Source organism: Notothenia rossii (assembly GCF_949606895.1).
Source record: "Notothenia rossii genome assembly, chromosome: 5".
NCBI classification, from domain to species: domain Eukaryota; kingdom Metazoa; phylum Chordata; class Actinopteri; order Perciformes; family Nototheniidae; genus Notothenia; species Notothenia rossii.
In genome coordinates, this window is record NC_136903.1 from 23,748,830 (window position 1) to 23,774,506 (window position 25,677).

Sequence of the window (25,677 nt, forward strand, 5' to 3'; positions counted from 1 at the left end):
AGTGTGTCATAATGAGTGAACTGATAAAGGGTGACATGGACTGTAACTGTTGACAGTAATAGGCCATATCAAGTAAGCCAGAAACCAACTTTTTTCTAGTGTGACATGTCAAAAAGTCTTCTGTGAAAAGGCGCTGCAAAACAGACAATAGCTTTTAATTTGCATGGACAAAAAGCCACATGTTGTGAAGCATATCATTTAAAGACATCGGATTGTAATCAGTGCCAGTACCGATCTATTCCTTCTTTTGATTCAAATGTTTTTATTGGGGTGCAGCATTCTCAAAGATAACAGTATGACATCGTCATTCTTTTCCATATAAACAAACTTGATTTCAAAATGTGTAAAGATGTACACATTTTTTTTAAAAATACAATTATAATGACTAATTAAAATAATAATGACTACAAAAATGCATTAACTCTTAATATAAAAACACATTTTTTCAAAGGTTTTTATAATATTAATACTGATCATCACCATCATAATCATCATTAAACACCCTCTTCCTCTCTGAAATGTCTGCTTTCATCCCAGTTATCCCAGAATACTGTATTAGTTATTTCATTAGTTTTGATAGGGATTTACATGGGGCATTTCTCTTTTTTAAGATGATTCAAGCACCTGGTTAAAGCAAATTGAAACAACACTATCTGAAAGGCAAGTTTTTACTTCATTTTGAAGGAAAACAAAGAGCTGATGTTGTCAAAAGCAGTGTACTTTTTTAACAAGGTTAGCTATACATATACATATGCAAATGAATGCAAACAATATTTTATTGATTTATTCATTTCAAGCCTTTTAAAAAAAAAAATGCCTTCAATGTAGACACTACATAAATCATTTGAATGAAGCAACCCATGAACATGGTCATGTTATGGTGTCACTCCTGAAATCCATCAGACAGTATAAAGAAAGAAAGTGTGATCTCTAAGAAAGCTTTCTCCATTTTGTCCCCGATTGGAAGACATCTTCCGTTGCTGATCCTGAACCAGCTGAGTCCTCCGGTATATAACCGTGTTAGAACTGTTAAATTGGACTCAATGCAGCAATAACTTCTGCACACCGTCTGCTGTCAATAAATATCCCACGACGCCCTCATGTGGCTGTTATCAGCATTACATCATGTTTGAGTATTCCCCCAGCCTCCTGTCAATCATCTCAGTGACTCCGCCTCTCTGTTAACTGATTGGAGGCCAGCAGTGTCAACGAGCCAATCATGTGGCTCTGCCTCTTGTTAACAGGGCTCCTATTCTGATTGCCCTCTCTGTCACCTGTGTGCTCCTGTTATTTATAGAAGGAGGCTGAGTGGAGGAATGTAGGAGAAAAAAGGGAGGAGAGGGTGAGACACAAAAATGAAAGGAAGAGAGCATGGTTAGGACCTGATGACGACCATACGTCTCGCTCTAATGGTCTCTCAAGAGAGAGGCAGACAGGCAGAGAGGAGACCAGTCATTTTTGCAGGGCAGAACATATTGATCCCATCTTTTGCAAATTGCATCTGTCTGATCGATGGTTTTCCTAAAGTGGAAAATCTTTGAAAGAGAAGGGGGTGGAAGAAGGGAAAGAGATTTTAAAAGCTATACAAAATAAATGGTCAAGGGCTAAGGTTAAGACTGATGTATATGATGAATTATGTCATTATATTCATATACCTATAATATTCATAAATTGAAAAAAAAGGGAAATCTTAAAGACTTTAACATTCGACATGGTTTATCAATTAATCATTTTGTATTCTCTAAATTGCAGATCCTGTATCTTGTAAAAAATAAAAAATTACTACAATGAGTTTACTGTTTGATCTGTCAAATATGTTTCTTACCCATCGTTTGGCTAATAATTTGTCAGAAAATAGTGAAAAATGCTCATCACAATTTCTCAATGCTCAATGTGTCTTCAAATATCATGTTTTGTTCATCCTAGCAGCCAAATATTTTACAGTCATATAAATACCAGAGAAAGGCTGATTAGTTTAGTTTGAAATCACAATGATCTTGATCAATTGATAAACAGTTTCAGATACTCTTCAGTATACAGGCTGATAGAGGGTCATAACACATTGAGACCAGTAAAGCAAAACAAGTGTCAGCTCTTTGATTTACTGAAACTGATTTTTTGCTGATCAAATGTCATCTTGCCTGACTTAATTAAGCGTGGACTGGGTGGCAGGTCAACAGTTTAGTAAGTGAGGACATAAAAGCAATCCCCTTTGGCTCTGGACAGTCGGTGCCCAGGAACAAGCAGAGCAGTAAAGCTGACAGTTTACTGTAATAATTTAACCAGTGATACATTGGTCATTAATGGAACTGCCCTGCCTGCACAGGTTCACAGTGACAGGTCAGTGCACATGAATACCTTCCTGTTGAGATGTATAGCATCCAATGTCGTTTCTCTTGTTAAGTGTGGAGGGTTGTTCTATTTTATATGTTATACAATTGAAAACTACAGCTGGCTCAACAATGCAAGACATGGAAGGATTTACTGGTGGACCTTGGTCTTCAACATGTGCTGACCCTCAGCAGACTTGGCCACTTTAATAAATGTCCACAGAATCGGAGACCTGCCATATGAGATGCTGGAGAAGCAGGTTTTTATAAAACAGTGGTTCCTATAGACCCCTTGAAACAAAGCAATGTCTAGCCAGACTTGTGAAGTCTAATCACTGATTATGGCATTTGTGTGACCATAAAGTGTTTTGTTCCTTTGATTTGTATTATTACATTTTTCAGATTAAAAAATATATATTTGCTGCAATGATCCCTTATATCTTGGGGACCCTTTGTTACTATATACGACATCATGCACCACTGCCCTGTAACATGGCAATGTATGCTATAAACAATAATACTATGGTATGCCAACAGGAGAGGTGATCATCTTCACATTAAAGTGTTAAAGTCCTAAGTGGCGGATTTTTACAATGTATCTAACCTGCTCACGACACATCCATTGCATCCATGTTCATACAGCCCTGCTTGACATGCGTTTTACGCACGGGAGAGACAGAGTGGGTCGGGTCTGTGTTTACTTCCGGACTCCGATTTAGACTTCGCTCAGAAAGCAGCAGCTCCAGTGGAGGTTCAGGCTGTCAGCTAGCACGGTAGCCATACAAGGCTTCATGACAGAGGTTACCGAGTTGACCAGCGGCATCCCAACAGACAAGCCCCTCTCGGCGCCACTGCACACCGGACACCAGGCAGACCCACACCGCTGCCCCGCTCTCCTCAGCTCGCCTTCGTGCTCAAAGTCACTCAATGCTGCGCTCCCGCTACGCTAGCAGACTGATCTGACTGTGTTATACTGCCTCTTCATGATCCGAGCCAGCTGAGGATCAAAACAAGGACAATCGCTCAAAGTTTAAGCGGCGTTTCTATTTGACCGGCCAGGATCCCGCAGCTGGGAGACACACGGGCCCCGGGGAGAGCGACGGGACTCGGGGGCCAGGCAGCCAGGGCACCGAGGGTGGTGGCTGCATAAACTAGGGGTCGCCTCCAGCTCCTGGTGGATTCATCCCCTGCCAGCTAACGTTAGCTAAGCTAGCTACAAACAGCGCCATGGATTGGTTAATGGGGTGAGTACAGACAGCTAGCGTGCCTAGCTTTACCCTCCTCTGTCAGGTCAACTGCAAATACACCCCACTGTGTCTGACACCACCTCAGCCAGCACTACACAGGTGCACTGTCGTGTCCAATATTGATACTTTTCAACTTAAACACGTTAATATGGCCACAGGCGAATAGCATTTTGCCTAGCTTAGCTTAGCGATGCTAGCTTGGTAGCAAAGCTGGCAACGGTCTCATCACTGACGGTGAGCCAGCCTCCTGTTACCCCGGGCCAGGCGGTATTTTTGGGCATCTCTATGGCCTGCAGCGATCTAGCCAAAGGTGACAGCGCCCAGATTAGGTTGTGAGAACATCTCTGTAAACGGCAGTTTGCTGAACAGGGAGACTATTTTTAGGAATGATTAACACAGCAAAGGGGCTAACATTAGCAGCCTGTCAGTCTTGCTAACGCGGCTATGCCCGGGTTCAGTTTATTTCCTGTGCAAGGTGCATGGGACCCTCTGTTAGCAGCCATGCTAGCTTAAGGCTACCTAATGTGCTGCCTTTGGGACACAGCAGGGTGTCAACGAGCTCATTGATGCAGGATGCTGCTCCCATACTTGTGATATAGTTACACTGGAGGAAGATAAATACATGTTGATGGCAGTTAATCATTAAATGAAACACATTATGTGACTAATTCGAGTAGTTAAACAGTAGTTTAATCAATTGTGTATTCTTTGCTTTGATGGTGCAAGTGAAACCAGACAGAAGTTGATGATAGTCATGTTTTTTTGTGTGAGATCTGGTAGTCAGTACTTATAGATGAGATTGATCTGATTAACAACCAGACACCAAATCCATGATCACTGTATTCAGGATTAACCTGACATCAGTTTCCTGCCCAGTCTGCTATCGAAGAACTCGGATGTGTTATCTTGCATTTACTTAAGTATTTGCTATGCAAAGATAAAGTAATAGATTGTCTGGTTTAAACCTGGATCATATTTGCCTGTAAGTAGGAGATTGACTCAATGAAATCCCTAACCAAGATGGATTTATTTCTATTTCTAAATATGCACATAGGTAAATCTGAAACAGTCGAATTGGGTGTCTTTTCAAAAAGGTAAACCTCAGGTCCTTGGTTTGGACCTGCGCAGTAAGGTGTGTTGCTTTGAGATTTTTCTTTTTGCTGACAGTTTATCAAGTTGACTGGCTGGCTGGTCACAGTGAGCAGATTAGGGCAGAGGAAGGCGTGTTATCAGGGGAGTTCCTTCTTCACATCGGGACATTTTGGCTGACAGATAACGATGCAGTCTCTCTATACCCCAACTAGAGCACTGGCGTTTACTAACTATTACCTCTGGTCTGTCTGTCGCCAATTTGTTAACGGATAAGAAAATACTTCAATACAAAATGTGTAGTTGGGAAAGGGTTCTGGAAGACACCACATGTTTTTTTTAAAGCATGCTCTATTTCACACAAACTGTCATAATTTTGAGACCATTATGCAGTTGCAACTTTAAATAATTGTGCCGTTTTAGTAAAGGTGTTGTTAACTCTATGAATAAATGTTTTCAGGTTTCCTCTTCCTGACACTGGTTTTCCTAGTTTTAGTAACTGGTTCTTGCTTTGACTTGTCTGAAGTTGCATCAGCTTTAAATGTGATTTACCTCCTCTTCCTTTCCCCCTTCAGTCACTCGGATGCAATAATGATACTTTTTGGCCCAAACTGTTGGTTCAGACCTAAACTGGTTTCCTTAGCGATCGGTTAGGAATTCAAAAGCAACACCCAGTCATGTGTTGGTGTAAGAGGAGGTGAGGAAAGCGAAAACCACATTCAATACGATTTTAGAGAAGGCCTGCCTGTGTTTTATCGGGGTTATCATAGCTGTTATTAAATGTAGTTGATATTAATTCACAGCCTGCAATAAGATTTTTGTGGAGTGGCACCCTTGTAAATAAGTAATTGTTTTGTACTCCGAAGAGTCATGAAATGAGTCATGCTTATATATAATCTAAATAGTTTATTCATGACAAGTTTAATAGGGCATCTACAGTGTCTTTCAGATATAAAACCATTGAACAAGAATGATGGCGTTTCTCTATGCTGAGAATTTGTGTTTACCTTCATGTTAAAGCCCCACGTTGGCTACTGTTTATAATGTTGGTAAGGTGTGTATGTGAGCTGAATGCATAGGAGTGCGTCACTGACAAAGGGGAGTCCATGAATGAGTTAACCAAGCGTGTAATCACTCTGACTTCAGACCCAGGGTGAAGGACGCCACAGTCGGGACCGATAGAGGGAGGAAGTGAGGAGAGGATGGAAGAATTGGGTGGTGAAAGCAACTGATTTGGGGAGAAATGTGCACATGGAGAGAAAAAGGAAGGCGTGATGAATAGAAGAGGAGAGACTGATGAAGAAAAGGAAGGGTGATCTAAAGGGGCGGAGGAATTGGAGACGGCAGAATTTTGACCAATGGAGGAAGTGGATATGAATGCTCTTGATGGAATGGTTGATTAGGGAGAATAATGGAGGAAATAAGCAGGTTGGGAGGAAGGGGTGGAGTAGTAGATAGGAAGGATGAAGCTCCACAGGGAATCAAATGGAGGTCGTAGCCTACAAATGGTGGATAGAATTAGCAAAGGAGATATAGAGAAAATGATATTTGGGCTTACGGCGGGTGTTTTTAATTTTGTTTCAACATGAGGTTGCAAAACCTTAGTACATGAGTATTTCACCTGTGGGTTTGCCCTAAAATGTGTTTGCGAACTACATTTGATATCTCTATTTATATACTTTGGACAGAGTGCATTATTTGAGAGCCTAATGTCCTCAAATTCAGAGTCAGACTGAATGTTAAATCACTGGAGAGATACGAGGTGCCTAAATGTGCCTTTTCCCGCTGGGCATAATGGGCAGGCTTTGACAGATGTTTAATCCCTTTGCTTTTGAGTGATGGATTGGTAAGGCTGAACGATGAGCGAGAGAATGGAAACTACAGCGGCTAAGTGGAGCGCCGCTTTAGTCTGCGTGACCTGAGTAAGAGTCAGATTTAATGTACACTTAGCTCGCACGGCATCACCTGTGACTTCATGGTGTGCAGGCAGGGTATCATTATCCTGCATCATCGGAGTAATGCCAGTAATATAGGGATGCTTCTTTTATCGTTTCATCTTGTTGGTGACATATTTCAGCCGTTTGTCTTGTATTTGAGAAGTAAATCTTTGTTTTGAATATGTTTATTTTCAGGAAATGGCTAAGTATAACAGCTGGGTATTGAGTTTTTGCTATTTTGTGATTCATTTCTAGCTTCAAATCACAATTTCAAACATTTTCTTCTTCTCTTTAGGCAACATTAAATAGTGATATATTTTAGATGTTGGGTTTTTTAGAGAAAAAGCGTTTCTTTTTCTTCCTAAATATGGTATTGGAAAAATATTTTTTTTAGTCATGGTTTTGAAATATAGGCATCATATCTTCACCAAAATTGAAATTGAAAGACAACTTCAATCAAATGATTTCTGTTTCGGAAAACGTCAAAATGCCTTTGAACACGTCTGCAGTTGAGAATGCATAAAAACCCTCACCACAAGCTGAACTTCTTCCACAGTGAGCGATGTACAGGACTGTCTCAGAAAATTAGAATATTGTGATAAAGTTCTTTATTTTCTGTAATGCAATTAAAAAAACAAAAATGTCATACATTCTGGATTCATTACAAATCAACTGAAATATTGCAAGCCTTTTATTATTTTAATATTGCTGATTATGGCATACAGCTTAAGAAAACTCAAAAATCCTATCTCAAAAAATTAGAATAGTTCCTCAGACCAAGTAAAAAAAAAAGATTTATAACAGCAAAACACAATCAAACATTTGAAAATGTCCATTAATGCACTCAGTACTTGGTTGGGAATCCTTTTGCACGGATTACTGCATCAATGCGGCGTGGCATGGAGGCAATCAGCCTGTGGCATTGCTGAGGTGTTATGGATGCCCAGGATGCTTCAATAGCGGCCTTTAGCTCATTAGCATTGTTGGGTCTGGTGTCTTTCAGCTTCTTCTTCACAATACCCCACATATTCTCTATGGGGTTCAGGTCAGGGGAATTTGCAGGCCAATCGAGGACAGTAATGCCATGGTCAGTACACCAGTTACTGGTGGTTTTGGCACTGTGGGCAGGTGCCAGATCATGCTGGAAAATGAATTCCTCATCTCCATAGAGCTTTTCAGCAGACGGAAGCATGTAGTGCTCTAAAATCTCTTGGTACACAGCTGCATTTACTCTGGGCTTGATGAAACACAGTGGACCAACACCAGCAGCTGACATGGCTCCCCAAACCATCGCTGACTGTGGGAACTTCACACTGGATTTCGAGCAACTTGGATTTTGCTCCTCTCCAGCCTTTCTCCAGACTCTGGCGCCTTGACTTCCAAATGAAATACAAAACTTGCTTTCGTCTGAAAAGAGGACTTTGGACCACTGTGCAACTGTCCAGTGCTTCTTTTCCTTAGCCCAAGTCAGACGCCTCTTCCGTTGTCTTGAGTTCAGAAGTGGCTTGACCATGGGAATACGGCTATTGTAGCCCATTTCCCGGACACGTCTGTGAACAGTGACTTTTGATACCTGGACTCCAGCTTCAGTCCACTGTCTTTGAAGCTCCCCCAAATTCTGGAAGCGACTCTTCTTCACAATGCTGTTAAGGCTGCGGTCATCTCTCTTGGTTGTGCAGCGTTTCCTGCCACATTTCCCCCTTCCAACAGACTTTTTGTGGATGTGCTTTGAAACTGCACTCTGTGAACAGCTTGCTCTTTGAGAAATTTCTTTTTGTGTCTTACCCTCCTGATGGAGGGTGTCAATGACGGTCCTCTGGACAGCAGTCAGATCAGCAGTCTTCCCCATACTTGTGATTTAGTTTACTGAACCAAGCTGAGTGTTTTTCAAGGCTCAGGAAACCCTTGCAGGTGTTTCGAGTTAATTAGACGATTCAAGTGATTCGTTGAACACCCTACTAGTATACTTTTTCATGATATTCTAATATTTAGAGATAGGATATTTGAGTTTTCTTAAGCTGTATGCCATAATCAGCAATATTAAAATAATAAAAGGCTTGCAATATTTCAGTTGATTTGTAATGAATCCAGAATGTATGACATTTTTGTTTTTTTAATTGCATTACAGAAAATAAAGAACTTTATCACAATATTCTAATTTTCTGAGACAGTCCTGTATGTCTAGTTCCCTGTGGCTCACACCCAATAAAGAAGTGTAATGTCTAACGTTAGCTATTTACTGGTGTCACATTCATGTGGTAGTGCAACTGTTTTGTGGCCTTTGAATTTGTACAAAGTCAACTCTCATGACTCCAGCAGTTAGGAAGATTCAATGTGAAGCATAGAATAATGTATATAATATTGAAATCATGAAAGGATCTCCACATGCATTATAGAGACTAGTCCTCAGTTTCAAAATAAACCATCTAAATGGTCAGATGGTTTTCTGTCAGTTTTTGATCCTATTAATAGAGTAGTGAAGTGGGTGGATCACATCTGGCACCCAGGGTTACTGCAAAACAAGGCATACAACCGCATATCATTTTAAAAAAAATTTGGATTAAGGATCAATTTGCTGTTTATTGAGCAATTATAGTGCACCGGATCCTAATTGAGAACTTTGCAAGAGCAAACTTGGTTTTAATATTCAAGTTAACTCTATGCAAACAAACAGTCAGGCACAAGGGAAGTGTATTAAGGTGGGGTAGGTAAGTTTGAGAAACCGCGTCGAGATACACTTTTTGTTATATTCCATGGAATGCTCTTAACATCCCAATAGCAATGAATATCTGAAGTGCTTTGACAAAAAATCCATAAAAGAAAATCATCTCTGGAAGCCGTAGCACTGTTAAAAGCATGACCAATCATTTTAGCCGGCCCGGCTAAAGTAACTGGATGGCCTTCCTGCCTGTCAGCCTTCCATCTGTGCACAAACTTATCTCGTGCCCTCATTGGTCATGTGCGCTTTCGTGTGTGTTGGAGGAGGGGCTCTGTAAGGAAGAGGCAGATTTTCTCCGGTTGTGTATTTTCAAATTCTAGCACACTCGAGCTGGTTTCTCCAAAATGACCTACCCCACCTTTACGTGGCACTCAGAATACCAAACGCTAGCTGGAAATAAGGTAATTGTCAGGTACAAAGATGAAACATTGAAAATATATATTTGCCAATAGATACCACTTTAGTATGATTAAATTATGGAACACCCCCCTGTGTTTCCATGTTGAAGTTATCATAACCTTTTTTAATGTCAATATGCAGTGGGGAAAAATACTCCATATCTGACAGGAAGCGTAGTGCACCCAACCATATTTCAGTATAATTATCAAAGGAAATGATGTCTTTCAAACATATATTGAAAAAAATCCTTCTAAAGAAACCCCACAATATCTTTTTGCATATCAACAATCTCTAAATACGGTCCTAAACACAAGCATAAGAAACTCAGCGGAAGCCTTTTTGCGGGGATGAGGTTGTAGTTTCATTCTGAGTGTGCGTTTGAGTGCTTTCAAGCTTCTGTGTATATGTATAGATGTTGTCCTCATGCAACCCCCCTGCCTTATTTGCTTCAGCACCACACACGCACGCACAAACCCAAACACACACTATTGCAGTCTCGGCCCAGGTGGCTGTTTCCGCTGCCCGCTCCGCAGACGCGATGCTGATAATAGGCTGTGGCAGAGGAGCAGACATGATCAATTGAAACTAAGCCACACTGTCAGTGTTGTGTGGTCTAGACCTCGACCAAGTATGACTTTGCTGTCTTCATTTCAAGCATTACGATCACCTGCAGTGTCTCTCATTGTTCTGTTTTAAGGGCTGACCTGAGGGCAGTCAGCTTAGAACATGGTCTCAGTGTCTGCCAGGGAAAGAGCTCCTAACTTACTGTTTTACAGGGGAAAGCATTCTGTTGGCTCTCCATTTGTCTGAGCCCAAAGTAAGAACAACTCTCTATTAAATATAAATGTATTGTGTCTGGCCCTAAAGTTGCTTTACGACTACACACCCAGGACAGCCTAGGCCAAGATTTTTTAAGACCACGTAAGCTAGCCAATCTTGTAGTTGACAATGTAGTTTAACAAATCCACCTGTTATTGTGGGTGGCAGATAGCCCAGTATGTCAACACACACAGGCTCACCAAAGCAACCAACCCTGAGACAAATGACAGCCATGGCATTTGTTGTTTTGCAAAATTTACTTTCTTAAGTTATTCATATCAGTTTCAAGTGTCAATTGAGTTGAGTGTTGATCAAGCTGTCCCAACTGTCTGTGGAGGCCTGACCTTTTCTCTCCATCATAGAGCCTCAGTTTCCCAAAAAGGGTTTTTCACCATGGGTGTATCACTCAATGGTCAGAAAAATATGAATCCTGTTAAGTGAAATTCAACCCAAGGTTGTTTTTTCTGTAATAACTACTTATTTGACAGTGTCTAAGAAAAATTGACAGCTGTCAGAGAAGTGTTTTTGCTATGTGAGATTTGGAATGTTAAAATAATAGATTGCCCACATCAATTTATGGGAAGAACGATGCGATTCAGTTGGTTCAACAACAAAAGTTGAATCCACATTTTACGAGGGGAATTTCTATCGAAATGCAATCAATTTTACAGAGATAAATATTCTTCTCATTGATTTATGTGCCTCAGTTTCCAATCAACATTGGGCTGCTGTAATGTAGCTGGCGCAATGGGGCATGCTCCATGCACACAGCATGCTTCTGGCTGTTCTTCCATGATGGGCTGGTGCTGAGGGATTGGCTGAAAGACAAGAAGGCTAGTTGGTTTGTTTACTCCCCAGAAAGGGCATCTTAGTCACTTCCAGCCCTCCAACTCACTCTGTCGTTCCCTCTCTGGCTCGGTTTGTTTCACTCACTCTATCTGTCTCTTTCTCCCTTTAATACACAACCCCCCCTCTCCTGGGACGCTGATGTGCAGAGACTGTTGCGTGCTTGCATGACTTGCTGGACTGTTCAGCTGCAGAGAGCAAGGCCCTGGGTCGCCTCAGCTCTCTCTGATAAATGTTTAACAACTAGGGCTAGCAGGGTGTTATGTGTGTTTGAGCATGTTGGAGGAAAGCCTATATGCAAAGAAGTATTGTACAAGCTGTATCGTGCTGTTTTGGAGGAAGAACGGAAACAGTGGAAAGAATAGCACAGCTGGAAGGGTTAAAACAAACAAGTCCCCAGCTCCCATCCCTGACATCAGTCCCCTTTTTTGGGGGGGCAACGGTAGCAGCTTCCTCCTCCTCCCCAGTAACACAACAGATCCTAAAGTGAGCAGAGGGGTCATTGCTATGCTGTAAAAGCTCAGCTGTCATAGTTCAGAGGTGTCTTCGGGTTTCACAGGAAGGTGATACCTAAAGCAAGCAGTCAATCTAGGAACAACCACCTGCTTCACCAGGGAGGAGTCTTTCGTATCGATACAGAAATAACTAGAGTGCAAAAAAAAAAAACTAAAACTACAAGTCTAACACAACTCATTTGGGATTAGTTGATTAAAGTATTCCCACATCATGTTGCAGTTTTGAACTAGCTGGTGTCGGGAGGAAAAGACGCAGAGAATTGTCCGTGAGCCCTCCCGATGCTGTATCATGGAGTGTTTCAGGACATCAGTCTGCATCATTGAGGGAGTTATAAAGGCTCTATTGAATGTCTTTTTGAGGAGGCAAACAGCTTGGGTACAAGAACACACACACACTCCTGAGTAAATACTGCTGTACTCTGGTTTGTCTCTTGAGACTCTGCTCTACATCCCCGTCTTCCCTTCCCTTTTCTTGAGGCAGGGACACAGAGCTCCAGAAATGAACGCGATACCGAATGACTCTGCAGTTTGCTTTTCACTGAATATGCACAACTGCATAATTGGAGAATCTGCATGCGTGAACGCACAGCTGTGTTAACCACTTTTGCGAGGATTTGAGATGGAAGCTCCTGCTAGGTGTGGTGTTCTTTGCCCCTTTTCACCAGTATGTTTGAGCCAAGGTGAGGTTTCAACATCCTGAGGACAGTGTGCTGTTTGAGTCTGGTGCAACCTAATACGATGAAGGATCAAGAGTCTGCAAACCCAACTCAATACCTGAGTGTTAATGCATACGGCGTGGTAACCACTCAGTTGCACAATAGCCCTCCTTAGGCGCTTTCACACCGGAGTACTTTTCCCAGGAATAGTTCTGATAGTTTCTGGGATTTTGCGTTCACACCAAAAAGATCTGGAACTGGAACTGTTTTTCAGGAACTCTTTCACCCCCTTTTCAGCCCCTGAGGTGGTACTTTCCTGGGGAGGAAAATGTTCCAATTTCTAATTGGCTGGGCGAATTGCAAACCACGCACCTTAAAACTCAGAAATGTTTTTTGAAGCCGCCATTTTATTTGCTCGAATTAGCATTATTAGCATTAGCCCAACGCACCAACGGAGAGAGACTAACATGTGGCAACACAAAAGAAAACATGGGAGCGGTGGAGTGGGGCTGTACCCAAATATTCGAATAACCGAATATTCGTTCTTGGTACTATTCGGGTTTCAATTTCGTTAATCGGATATTCCTTTTTTTTTTTTTTTTTTTTTTCCCTTTTTTTTCAAAATGAATTGATTGAAATCTCCAATATCAACGTAAGAGCTTGTTGGGGGGGTGCTAACACTTAACCATAAACGTTATAGTTTACTTTCTCCGTCTTTATATGTAGATATTACCTTTCTCCGTTAATCTCCGTCACGTTGTTTCCAAAGCAACAACAACTTCCTGTCAACAGCGCTACCTCTCCTTCAAAATAAAAGCATATCGGGTGGCAGTATATGCCGTGAAGTTGTTTGCGGCCTGCCAGTAAACCCAAAGCAGAAGAAGAAGAAGTGACGTCAGCGGCTTCATTTATGTAATCCTCCCTCAGGGACTTATTCCGGTGTGAATGCGATCTGCTACATAGTTCTGGACCGGAACTAAAGATTTCCGGGAACTATTCCTGGGAAAAGTACTTGGTGTGAAAGCGCCTCTTGTGACTTTATATTTGGAGATCTAGCGCACACGTTTAAAATGTAATCTGTAACAAATGCAAAAACAGGGACAGAGGTAGGTCATGAAAGAGAAAGTGTGTGTGTGTGTGTGTGTGTGTGTGTGTGGCCTGTATTTCTCTTGGCAGTAGAGTGGCACCATGCTGCGGCTGTGTTAGCTCTTTCATAACGCTCTGGTCAGCCCTGCCCATCGCAAACAACTGGCACTACCATGGGATGGACCCCCAGGGGAATAGAAACGACAGGGCAGGAACAGCCATGACTAATCAGCTGTTCTCTCGCTCCCTATCTCTTGTTGTTCGGCGACTTCTGGTTCCTCTAGTAGCTGCTGCCAAAGTCCTGGGAGCATCATAGTCAAGGGCTGCTGCCAGCCAGAGCTGTCTTAAAATCAGCTATACTAAGTTGAACCCCTGCAGCAGGGTTTAGGGCTGTTTTTGTCCGCCACCCACAAGGGACACCCTTCAGAACAGTTGGATGCATTTATTTTCAGGCTGGTTACAGTCTTTCAGATTGTGTCTTTGCTATAAGTTACATTTAGTGACTTTCTTCTATTGATGTATAATCTTTTAATTTACACTTGCCATTTCCAAGCAGTTTGAGAGTTCAGTGGCATTATATCATCATAAATGGAAAACTTCTGAATGTAAATAGGGCCAAAAAAAAAGTATCAGTAGGCACATGTTAATAAGCATCATTATCCCACAGAACCACAATGTGGCGTCTAATGGATTGTCAGACAATTTTGGAAATAACGGCGTCCCTGCTTGTTTTTCTCAAAACTAAATACAACTCATAAAATCTAAATCTAAATTATTCCGAGAGTCCTAAGAGTAGACACACTCTCTTATTATAGACAGTTGAGGCTTCACCATTATAATACTATAACCTAATTTGCACCATGTGTTATCTTTCCACCAAATTTCCTTCACAATTGATCACAAGGTTTCCAGTTTGTCCGGCTAACCGACATACAAAAAGGACCTAACTTCCTTTTTAGCATATGCTGGAGAGTGGGATGTGACATTTAGAGCAAGGGAGATGGGGTACTGGAGCAGTGCAGATTTAAAAACACGAGAGGAAAAAAGAAAGCAGCCATGGAAGAGAGGGCAACTGATAAGCAGGAGAGCAGCAGGAGTATAAAGACAGTGCGGCACAGATGAGGGATGCAGGGAAACGATAGTGGCGCAGAGGCGATAGGTGAGATATGGAGATAAATGGGAAGAGGCGACGTGGGTCAGAGAGCTAAATTAGAAACAGTAGAGGTCTGCGATAGAGGACAGAGAGGGAGATTTACCAGCAGGGGCCCAGAGCGCTGGTGACAGACAGAGAGAGAGAGAGAGAGGGTGGCTGGCTGGCTGGTTGGCTGGCTGGCTGGCTGGCTGGCTGGCTGGCTGGCTGGCTGGCTATCAGAAGGAGAACGAAACAATAATCATTTGAGACTATTTCTGATTCTTTAAAAGCAATATTGTGAGTGAAGTTCCTCATTCAAGATACCTAATTTGTTTTGCAGGAGAAAGCCTTTAATTATGCTTTTATTTATTTCAGTGGGATGTGGTCAGCACCCTCGGGCGAGGCTTCGGCTGAGCTGCTAAATCTGTGCAGAGCCGGTGGGCTGCTAGCGTTGGTGTAAGCTAGCTCGGTTTGTCCTTGGTGGCTGAGGCTGTAATTGGATTAGAGATCTCTGCGCTGCATCAGGAAAAGCAAGCCGAACACACACACACACACACACACACACACACACACACACACACACACACACACACACACACACACACACACACACACACACATGTTTTTAAAAGCACACAAGCCTCAGGGAAGTTCATCTCAGTCCTCAATGCTGAACCCCTTCTTAAACGTTCTTCTTTCCTCAACATTAAGCTATTTTCTTTATCCCTTATACTCAACAACACATCCCCCCTGGCTGTTACGTGTAGGAGTGTGCAATCTTGCATTTATGTGTATAAGCATGTTTGTGTGTGTGTGATTCAGCCCTGTGGATACCCCTCTCTAAATGGGATTACAGGGCTCACAGCGGAGCCCATGCTGAGAATAAGGGACAGGAAGAAGGAAGGAAAAAGATAGTCAAGTGTAGATAATAGTGTGAACACTCATATTGAACATGAACATGGGAATATGAGGCAGGATGTTCCTTTTGTACTTGAAGTGACTTTTTTTAAGCAGCTTTTGGAAAGGAAGTTAAAATGGCCTCTTTTCCCTTTTGAAATGTTCAACCTCTCTTAACCCTCTGCTGTTTAAAATCCATGCAGGGTTTTCTTCCTTTAAACAAGTGAGAAGAAGTGGAACATTTGTACCTACATTTTTTTAACTGAGTAGAGTGTCTATCATTGCATCTATGTATTGTCTGTCTCACTTTATGACTCATGCGATTTAAGGGACTCTGAGGCGTTTCCCTGGATTTCAGCTTATGCTCCTATCTTTTGAAAGGCACGCAATAAAAAAGGGAACAGGTAGGGGAAAGATAGATTCCCAGGTTAATGACATTAACAGTAAACATTTACAGTAGTCATGCTCTTTACTTCCAGTAAGGAGGGTGGAGCCAATCTTGTGCCGGGAAACAAAATGAAACAAATTCAAAATGGACTTTAATTTATTCAGCCTGTCCTGCCAATGCAAAAAAGTCAGGCGTAACCGATCACTGTAATCCATGAGCAGGGCGTGGTGAGGTGCGTTGATTTTGAGATGTTTTGTACAGGTTTAAACAAGAAGCTGACATTGCTGAAGAGAAGGAATGAAGGGAAGAGAAGTTCAGCAACCCAAAGGAAGAGATACAACAGAAACAGGATTTCCTGTGTGTGTTTTTACATGCATATGTCTGTTCACACTCTCATAGCACATGTGGATATGGTTGAGGCGAGATATTAAACTGCACTCGGTAAGATTAGAGGGAGACCGCGATATAAAAAGCTTAATAGCTGACAGGCCCGCACCAGCAACCATATGTCTCATATGTGTCTGCTGACAACCCTGCAGTATGGTTCCGATCCGCCCGTATGGCCTGTACATTTCCTCAACTTCCTGCCACTGTGAAAGCCAAGCAAGGGGGGGGGGGGGGGGGGGGGAAGTGCACTGCACTGCATGTGGAGAGAGATACAGGGAGGGGGGGATGATGTCCCTGATGTGGGGTGATCTTAAACTAAGGAAGGAGACACTGTGAATGATTCCCACACCCAAATCACTCCCTGATAGTACCATCCAGTGCCGTTTCCAAGCTTGCTACACAAAATAACATCATCAGTTAAGATTTCATTGAAATTATAAATTAATTTTCACATTTTTTTCCGTATTTAGTCATTTTAAGTCCAAGTTTGTACACTGGGGTGAAAGCGTAGTTGGGCCATGTCCCTTAAAGTAATTATCCTCTCATTTACAGCTGAAGAAATGAAAGCTGAAGCACCTATTAATGACTTTAATTATTCACTAATATGCCACTTAAGTTGAATGTCATATGTAATTGGGGTTGATACAGACTCAAAAAGCTATATCAGATATAAGTGTCAATTAAAATGATCTTTTCAATTCTGTATAGTGCAATATTGTATTAGTGCATTAGTTAAAATGCCCACAATATATTTCTAGAACCCACAAGATGTCCTAAAATGTCTTGTTTTTTTAAATTAACCTTTCAAGTGTTAAAACTGCAGCAACGATCGCTTGTAGGATGCAACGTCATCAATAAATAAAATAAATATATTATATACATTATAACACAGTCAAGCAGCTTTTTCTTCTGTTGTGCTCCCAGCTGTAGACCTGTTAAACGTGATGTTTCTCAAAGCCTTTTTAATCACTGGTGGTCTTTGAGTTGGGCGGCTCATGACAAATGCGAACATTGAGCCAACAGCCCGGGAGCATTAGGAGCTACCATGAAAACTAGCTGCGCTTAAGACTGGCTGTGAACACAGAGTATCATGAGAGCAAGGCCAGCCGCTCACTTTGCCACAGTTGAATCCAGGAAGCCATGGGAAGGAAGGAAAGAGCTTCCTTTCCAAATCATCCAAAATATGTGTCAGACAGAGATGTTGCTGCAAAACCATTTAAACTCCATCTGGGAATGAAAGACCATGTTCTGCCTTTCTTTCCTTTCCCGTTTTATTCTTTCATCCCCAGATTTATAATAATAATGAAGCTTTATTTATATAGCCCTTTCCATACAGCACGTGCAGCTCAAAGTGCTTTACAAAATGGCACACATCACAAGTTGAAATACACAAAAAGAAATTCCGCTCAGATCAGATATTAAGACTTTTACAGATACATGCAGCTTAGCAACAACATATAACAGTTTAACAGGTTAAGAAGCACAAGGAGGTAAAAGGTGTATACAATCAAAATAAATAAGAATTCCTCTCTTAAAGATTAGACACAAGTGAAGTGAATCGATTCAAGAATATGAAACCCTATAAGATAGAGTAAGCATATAGGAAAAATAAAAACACAATAGTAATAAAAAAGTCATATTTATCCTCTTGTTGTTTGCTTGCTGTCTGACCTGCACTCCCAACAGGAGTCTTCTCCCGTACAGTAGCCGCCTCACACTGGGGGCCCGCCTGAGTCGTATATCAGGGGGAGTGAACACGCACCTACAGATTAGAGGTGAGAGGAGTGTGCAGCTGATTTATTACCGGCCGTTAGCTGGTTAAATGAGGCTAAGTCAGCTGGCCTGGTGGGCCTGGAAGAGATTAGCCTACATGAAGAGCAATAGAGAGAGAAGATCTGCTAGTGAAAAATGATTCCTGACCTCCTGTCTCTCCTCCTCTTCTCTGGCTATGTGAGGCTTTTGAGAAGCAACACATTCTCTGTGCCGGCTAATTATTATGCAACAAGTTTGTGCTTGTTGTTTGACAGTGGTGCTTGTTTTGTGTGCAGCGAGGCAGCCCTGACTTGGTCACTTTTACATAACTAATATAAAACGGGTCAAAACACAGCTGTTTTTAAAGGTGCAGCTCAAAAGGCTTTTTGCTTTTCCTCTTGCTGTGTCTGATGAGGAGGGATTCAATGCCGACAGGGAATATATATGAGTGTTACAGAAGCTCAGCTTATTTAAGCCACAACAAGGAATAAGAACTGTAACAGTGTCAGTTGCATCTCTATCAGCAACTATTAATATGTATCTATTTTGATAATGGGTTAATTGTTTAAGTTGGATTCTAGAAATGTGAAGATTTTTTGAAATATCTGAAAGTAAACTTAATAGCTTTTGCGTTTTCGACTGAAAATACGCTACATAAATAAATCCTTTTTGGGCAGTTGGAAATGATAACGGGAATATTTGTCCTGTTATCTGACATTAAGACAAACCAGGAGACATTTTTGCGCATACTGTACTTCTGACCAACTTTTTTTCTTTGATCATTAGTTCCATTAATTTTAAATTAATCATGTTTTGACTTATGAAATGCCAGGGTCCTATATTTCACCCAATTCCACTCAGTTGCTCCTTTTATTGGACTTGACCTGCTTGTTAAACGCTCATGTCTGTCAACTCGAGATGTGGAATGCCCCCTTTTTATTCTCAAATTCAAACCGAGTCATTCTGAGCTTCTTGGCTCCACTTCAAAAGCCAGCATTTGACACTGCGGCATATAGAAACACTGAAGGTCTATGCATGTCTCTGGATGAGGCTATATGCGTACAGACGTGTGTGCTGGATATCCGCTCTGTAGGCTGTTTCTGTCCTCAGATGATGTGTCAGTTTTCACGTTAGTTTGGTGTGCGAGTGAGAGAGAGAAAGAAAAATTTCCCACATCCGTTTCCTCTCACAGAAGAACAGTAGGTCAGGGGTTTTGGTCTGCTCTGATTAGTTCATGTGTTGCTCAGGGCCGGGGGGGGGGGGGGGGGGGGCAGAAATACACTGCACTGCACGCAGATGGGACATTGCACATAATCTCTGTGGATTGCATTTAAAGTCAGCGAGGTGAAGGCACTCTTTCAAGAGGAGAATATTTCAGTTTTGCTGTGTTGGCTTTAATATTGTTAAAGTGAGGTTTGGTGCAGTCTGACAAAGCGAATGAAGGACGCTCACATTTTGGAGTTCACAGGGTTTTTTGTTTGCCTCTGTGCTTCCCCTTTTCATGTTTCACTTGCCAGTTTAGCAGTTATCTGTGCTGACTGCATGTATTTGCTTGTTTGGACTGGGCGTGTGTCCTCACCTGTATCCATGGCTCTGTTTGCATATGGCCTCAGGTTTGGCTCGTGTGTGTGTTTTAGTCCTTTATCTCCCTGTCTGCCCCACCCTGTACTGTAACGTGCTCTCCTATCCTCCTCATTGTTCTGCCTCTCCTGTCTAGGGAGTCTGAAGCAGTAGCTAGCAGGAAGAAGTCTTCGTCACTCTTTAGCGCTGAAGTCAAATCGAACTGTGAGATGCACAAACACAGGAAGTGAGTGCTGCCTTCCTCATGCAGGCCCCAGCTGGGCGTCTGTCACTCTGCGCTGCGGTTTATCAGAAAGAAGCAACGTGAGCGCCGTCTTTCCCCGCTGCACGTGTCTCTTTCTGTCCCCTTCACTTTCAGCGATACCCACTCTGACTCTGTGCAGCTGCACTGCCTGCCTGAATACTGGTAATTAGCCTTTGTGCCATATTTTACATTTGCTAATTCAACAGTGAAGTGGCCTCGGGGAAACTGGTGAGACGTCATGCCATGTGCTTGGCCAGGAAATGTACAAAAACTGTTCCCATTAATCATGATTAAAGCATGATTAAAGGGATCAACACATTACATGCATGTTTTAATTAAAGATCTGTATTTTATTTTGATCTGTTTTCACACGAGCCAGGAGATTAGATTAAAAGGAATGTCACTTTGCATTTTCCCCATCCTTTTTGATAAGCCAGTCACAGCCTGCTGCTGTCAGGCCAGAGCTTAAATCAAATACTGACTTTCATTCAGTCTCTCCGCATCCATTTCTGCAACGCTGATTTTCAGTTCTTGTTCGTAAATACTGCTGTCACCATACTGAGTTCCCACAGGTCCTAAAACCCTTGAAAGTGTTTGTCAAAAATAATATCTGAAACTTCTGAAAGAAATGCAGTGAAAATACTTCTACTACTAAAACTTATATAAAGACCAAATCTTGTTTTGATGAAGCTAATGGGGACATTGATTTGGGAAATTAGATAAAGATGACCCTGAAAGTTATTCAAATGTCCTTGAATCTTATATCCAGATGTGTGATGACAACCTGTAATAGTTTGACATGCTGTTTCTTTGATCTCTTGGCTGGTAATATCACCAGTAGGTAGTAAACAAGCCACAGCTCAGGACCTGTTTATCTAAAAATGCATGCAGTTATCAGTGTAGCAACTCTAGCTTGACTGCAAGAAGAATTAATAGGGTGCTGTAAGCAGAATATGGGTGTAGCATATTTTTCACCACAAGAGGGCAGCACATGTCCAGTTCACATTACTTTTGAGTAGAGGGGAAGTGCTGCTGGGAAAAAGAATACCTGTCAGCAGTTACAGTAGGTGACTTTGTTTGCTCAATCATATTGATTTTAGCCGGCCTTATACTGTAAATTCACTGTTTTCCAGGAGAGGGTAGAGCATGCGTAGCTCTGTGTGTTATTGATGAGAGAGGGAACAATTGAAAGAAAAAGAGCTTTAGCAGAAAGTTTGTGGAATGAAGAGAAATGTAGATAAAAGTGTTTTGAAGAAGAGAAAGCAGGAAGGGGAAGTGAGAGAACCAGAGCGATCCAATGGGCATGAAATCAGATCCTGTTGCATAATCAGCACTCGCAGGCCTACCCAGGGTGCACCGGGGTCTGCCGGCTCTTTCCAGTGCAATATCACATGACCCTATTACAATAGCTATACCAGTCCACCACCAGCCACAGGCAGACACAGAGATCAATAGTTCTGTTCTTCTCTCTGCGGAGGCACATATTTAATTTCTTTGAGTATTTTATTTATATTTTTAAGTGAAGGATAAATCAGATACTCCAATAATGATTTGTCATTCACTGCAACAGAAGCATTGAATGTGTGTCTCCGCCCCAACCTCTCATCTTACATTTTTTTTAAAGGTTTCCACCAATGTGCAACCTTTCTCAGGTATTCTTTCTTTCATTGAAGGCAACATTTGCACAAAATATCCTATAGGTGTTCCACAACTCGCCCTAGTGGTTTCCCTACCGCTACATTCCTTCTTTCTCCCTCCATTCATAACATGCCTTCAAAGACATCCACATTTTGCATAGCAGCAGTACCTGACGTTGCCGGTGCATCAGCGCCACTTAATCTCTTATCTTTTTAATTTTTTAATTTTCCATCCTCACCTCCTCCCGCCCATCGCGGGTGCAAAGCCTTTATTCGCATGCCAGCAATACCAGAGTGCATACCAGTCATCAGGACATCAGTGACGGCTCCTCTCTCCCAGCACCGCTCCTCAGGCCCAGCGCGCCTCACTTAGCACAGCAGCCCCAGAGAGAGAAAGGGAGGAGGCTGGTGTGCTCACTTCACAACGGTGCATTAGTTCTGGTTGACAGTAGGTGGCGTCATAGTCCTAACAACCTCGGCAGTTCACAATACCAGTACTCTAACAAAAAGTATCCAGGATAGAGGTGCAGACTAGTGAACATCTCAAACAAATCACTGATTTTCTCTTTGCGTGTTGTTATATTTGATTTTATATGCAAATTAGGCATGAAGAAAAGCAACATTTAGACATAATTAATGTTTTAAAAGTATTTTGCAGACTACCAGGAATGTAATTAAAGTGAAGACATACTTTTCACTTTTAGGACAGAAAGATTATAAAAATAAATATTTAAAAATATTTTGAGGTCAAAATAACTCAAGTCATCCTATATAAGGCCCACTTTGTTTTATTTTTGGGAATTTTCAAGGTAATCTCCGTGCCGGTTTCTTTGAATGCATATTACGATTAACTGTTTGCTCTATATAACATTTCAGGAAATGGTGGAAATTGTCACTGTCTGTGTGACCAACAGTAAATAACATGCAGACTTATAACTACTAATGGTTTCAGCATCATTTAAGTGTCTTCACTGTAGCAACAAAATAACTGGAAAATCAAATAAGTGCTACTTTTCCTTCAACAAATTAGATGGATTTCCTTTGCTGGCGCTTAGCTTTACATTCCAAAATGCCTGAGCTGTGACCGGTGCATGGGTAAGGTTGCTTTTAATTTCCTGGAATTTAGATCGAAACCAAATCTGTCTAGATATAGAAAGATAATACTGATTGGATGCAGAGGCCAGAAACACAAAGACATAACATTTGCCTTTTAGGGGCATCCAAGTGACATTTGAGAAAAAGTCAACATCACTGCCATTCTGCCCATTATTTTACACTTATATGCTACTTTGGCTAAAACTTTTTTGAAGAAAGAAAAACTGTACTTAGTGATTGTGTGGTGAACATTCTTCATTTGTTCATACATCTAAAAAGATTGCAAGAATTCCAGTTCAGTTTTTCATTACATTACATTGCATTTGGCTGACGCTTTTACCCAAAGCGACTTACAATAAGTGCGTTCGACCAACAAGATACAACCTTGAAGAAAACAGAATCATATAAGTTCATCAGGTTTCATAGAGCTAAAACATTTCAAGTGCTACTCAACTGGCTTTAGATAAGCCAGTCCTTTATTAGTATATAAGTGCTCTGTTAATAATTCTATCGCTCGAAGTGGAGTCGAAAGAGATGAGTTTTCAGTCTGCGCTGGAAGATGTGTAAGCTTTCTGCTGTCCTGATGTCAATGAGGAGCTCATTCCACCATTTTGGAGCCAGGATAGCAAACCCACGTATTTTTGCTGATGGGAACTTGGGTCCCCCTCGCAGTGAGGGTGCAGCGAGCTGTTTGGCCGATGCACGTGCTGGGGTGTACGGTTTAACCATGTCCTGGATGTAGGAAGGGACAGATCCATTCGCAGCATGGTACGCAAGTGCCAATGTCTTGAAGTGGATTCTAGCAGTTACTGGAAGCCAGTGAAGGGAGCGGAGGAGCGGCGTGGTGTGGGAAAATGTAGGAAGGTTGAAGACCAGACGAGCAGCTGCATTCTGGATGAGCTGCAGAGGTCGGATGGCACATGCAGGTAGACCAGCCAGGAGTGAGTTGCAGTAGTGTAGGCGTGAGATGACGAGAGCCTGGACCAGAACCTGCGTGGCTTTCTGGATCAGCTGGGGACGTATCCTCCTGATGTTGTAAAGTGTGTATCTGCAGCAGCGGGTTGTAGCAGCGATGTTTGCAGTGAAGGACAGGTTGTTCTCTAGGGTCACGCCTAGATTCCTTGCATTCTGAGTCGGGGAAACAACAGAGGTGCCGATGTTGATTGTTAGGTCAAGAGTGGGACAATCTTTTCCCGGAAGGAAAAGCAGTTCAGTCTTGTCAAGGTTGAGCTTGAGGTGGTGAGCAGACATCCACCGAGAGATGTCTGCTAGACAAGCAGAGATGCGTGGGACGACTTGGGTCTCTGAGCGGGGGGAAGGACAGAATTAATTGGGTGTCGTCGTCAGCGTAGCAGTGGTATGAAAAACCATGCGGGCTAATGACGGATCCGAGCGAGTTTGTGTACAAGGATTATCAGGGTTAAAATGGGCAGACAGAGAGGCAGACCCACTGAAGTAACTATAACAGTAAGTTATTAGTGTTGTCCCCTCACTATAGACCGGGCTGTATGTGAAAGACGGACCCACAGACAGACTGACGGACCCTGGCGTCGCCCAGCCCGGCCGTATATATAGGTCCTTTCATACTGCACCTCTTGGCATGGCCCCAGCTCACATATACCTCTCATTGAGCTCAGTGTGTGTGTTTATTTATGTGTGTAGAAACATATTGAGGCTGTGTGGGTGACAGAAACAGTGCATTCATGGTACTTGGCAGCAAAGACCTTATGGTACATTACATTTCGTAATACACACAGCTTGGTATTTTCACAAGATTCATTTTTTTTGTTGCTTTACAGCTGGAAGCAGTGTGTGTGCTCTGTCACTATCAACCCTTTTCTAGTGATCTTGGCACAGTGTCCCTCTAAAGCTCTCCTCTCACATGCACGTAAGTTGCTGGAGCTGTGTGTGTGTGTGTGTGTGTGTGTGTGTGTGTGTGTGTGTGTGTGTGTGTGTGTGTGTGTGTGTGTGTGTGTGTGTGTGTGTGTGTGTGTGTGTGTGTGTGTGTGTGTGTGTGTGTGTGTGTGTGTGTGTGTGTGTGTGTGTGTGTGTGTGTGTGTGTGTGTGTGTGTGTGTGTGTGTGTGTGTGTGTGTGTGTGTGTGTGTGTGTGTGTGTGTGTGTGTGTGTGTGTGTGTGTGTGTGTGTGTGTGTGTGTGTGTGTGTGTGTGTGTGTGTGTGTGTGTGTGTGTGTGTGTCGTGTATTCCTGGAAAGCCTGTGTGGGAGTGGAGAGCCAGGGCTATTCCAAAGCCAGCCATTAGTGTTTTCTGGAAGCTTCTCTGTCACTTGAAGCGAGGCAGAGAATAAAGACAAACATTTTATTTTATCCTTCATATTTAAAGAGTAAAGCTGCAGCTTCCTCATCAGACGAGAAAGAGAGCATGCTTTCTTAACACCATTTGTATGCATGGACACACTTAAGGCCCACAGCATTCTTGCACAACATGGAACACCAGGAAGAGGAATGTGGACAGGGATTGAACTGGACGGACAGACGGGAGGAGAGAGAGAGAGAGAGAGGGGGGGAGGGGTTGCATGGAGAACAGGTTTGAATAGAATTAAGGAGCAAGAAAGCTCAAATTAGCTAAATGAAGGGGGGGCTGAGAAAGGAGCAACAATCAAGGGAAGCTAAGGTGCAGGAAGGAGGAATGGATTGAGCCTGAATAGAAGGAGGGAGGAAGGAGGGCTGTTGTTTTGGAACCGCATCAATAAAGCTGTGGCTAATTGTGCCTCTGTGTTCTGCCTCTTTTTCCCCTTCAAATTCTCTCTGTCCATACAGAGTCTTTTCATTTACTGTCAACCATCTTCCTCCTTGAGTCATCGTACCTCCTCCTCCTCCTCCTCCTCCTCCTCCTCCTCCTCTTCTCCTCCCTCCTCCAGTGGCTGTTGTGTAACTCTGCAGTGTCTGAAGGAGCAGCAGCA

At 42.4% G+C, this 25,677-nt stretch overlaps 1 protein-coding gene across 2 annotated transcripts in view; it reads left to right on the plus strand.

The window, feature by feature from the left end:
• Positions 1 to 3,086: 3,086 nt before the first annotated feature.
• mob2a (MOB kinase activator 2a) overlaps positions 3,087 to 25,677 on the plus strand; it is a 59,223-nt gene continuing 36,632 nt past the window's right edge. The window contains exons 1-2 of one of the 2 annotated variants that reach the window (XM_079685182.1): positions 3,087 to 3,574; positions 15,151 to 15,231. In XM_079685182.1, coding sequence (XP_079541308.1) covers positions 3,558 to 3,574; positions 15,151 to 15,231 — 98 coding nt within the window. In that variant the 5' untranslated portion in view covers positions 3,087 to 3,557. The remainder of the gene's footprint in view (positions 3,575 to 15,150; positions 15,232 to 25,677) is intronic. The other variant, XM_079685186.1, reaches the window with a different exon arrangement.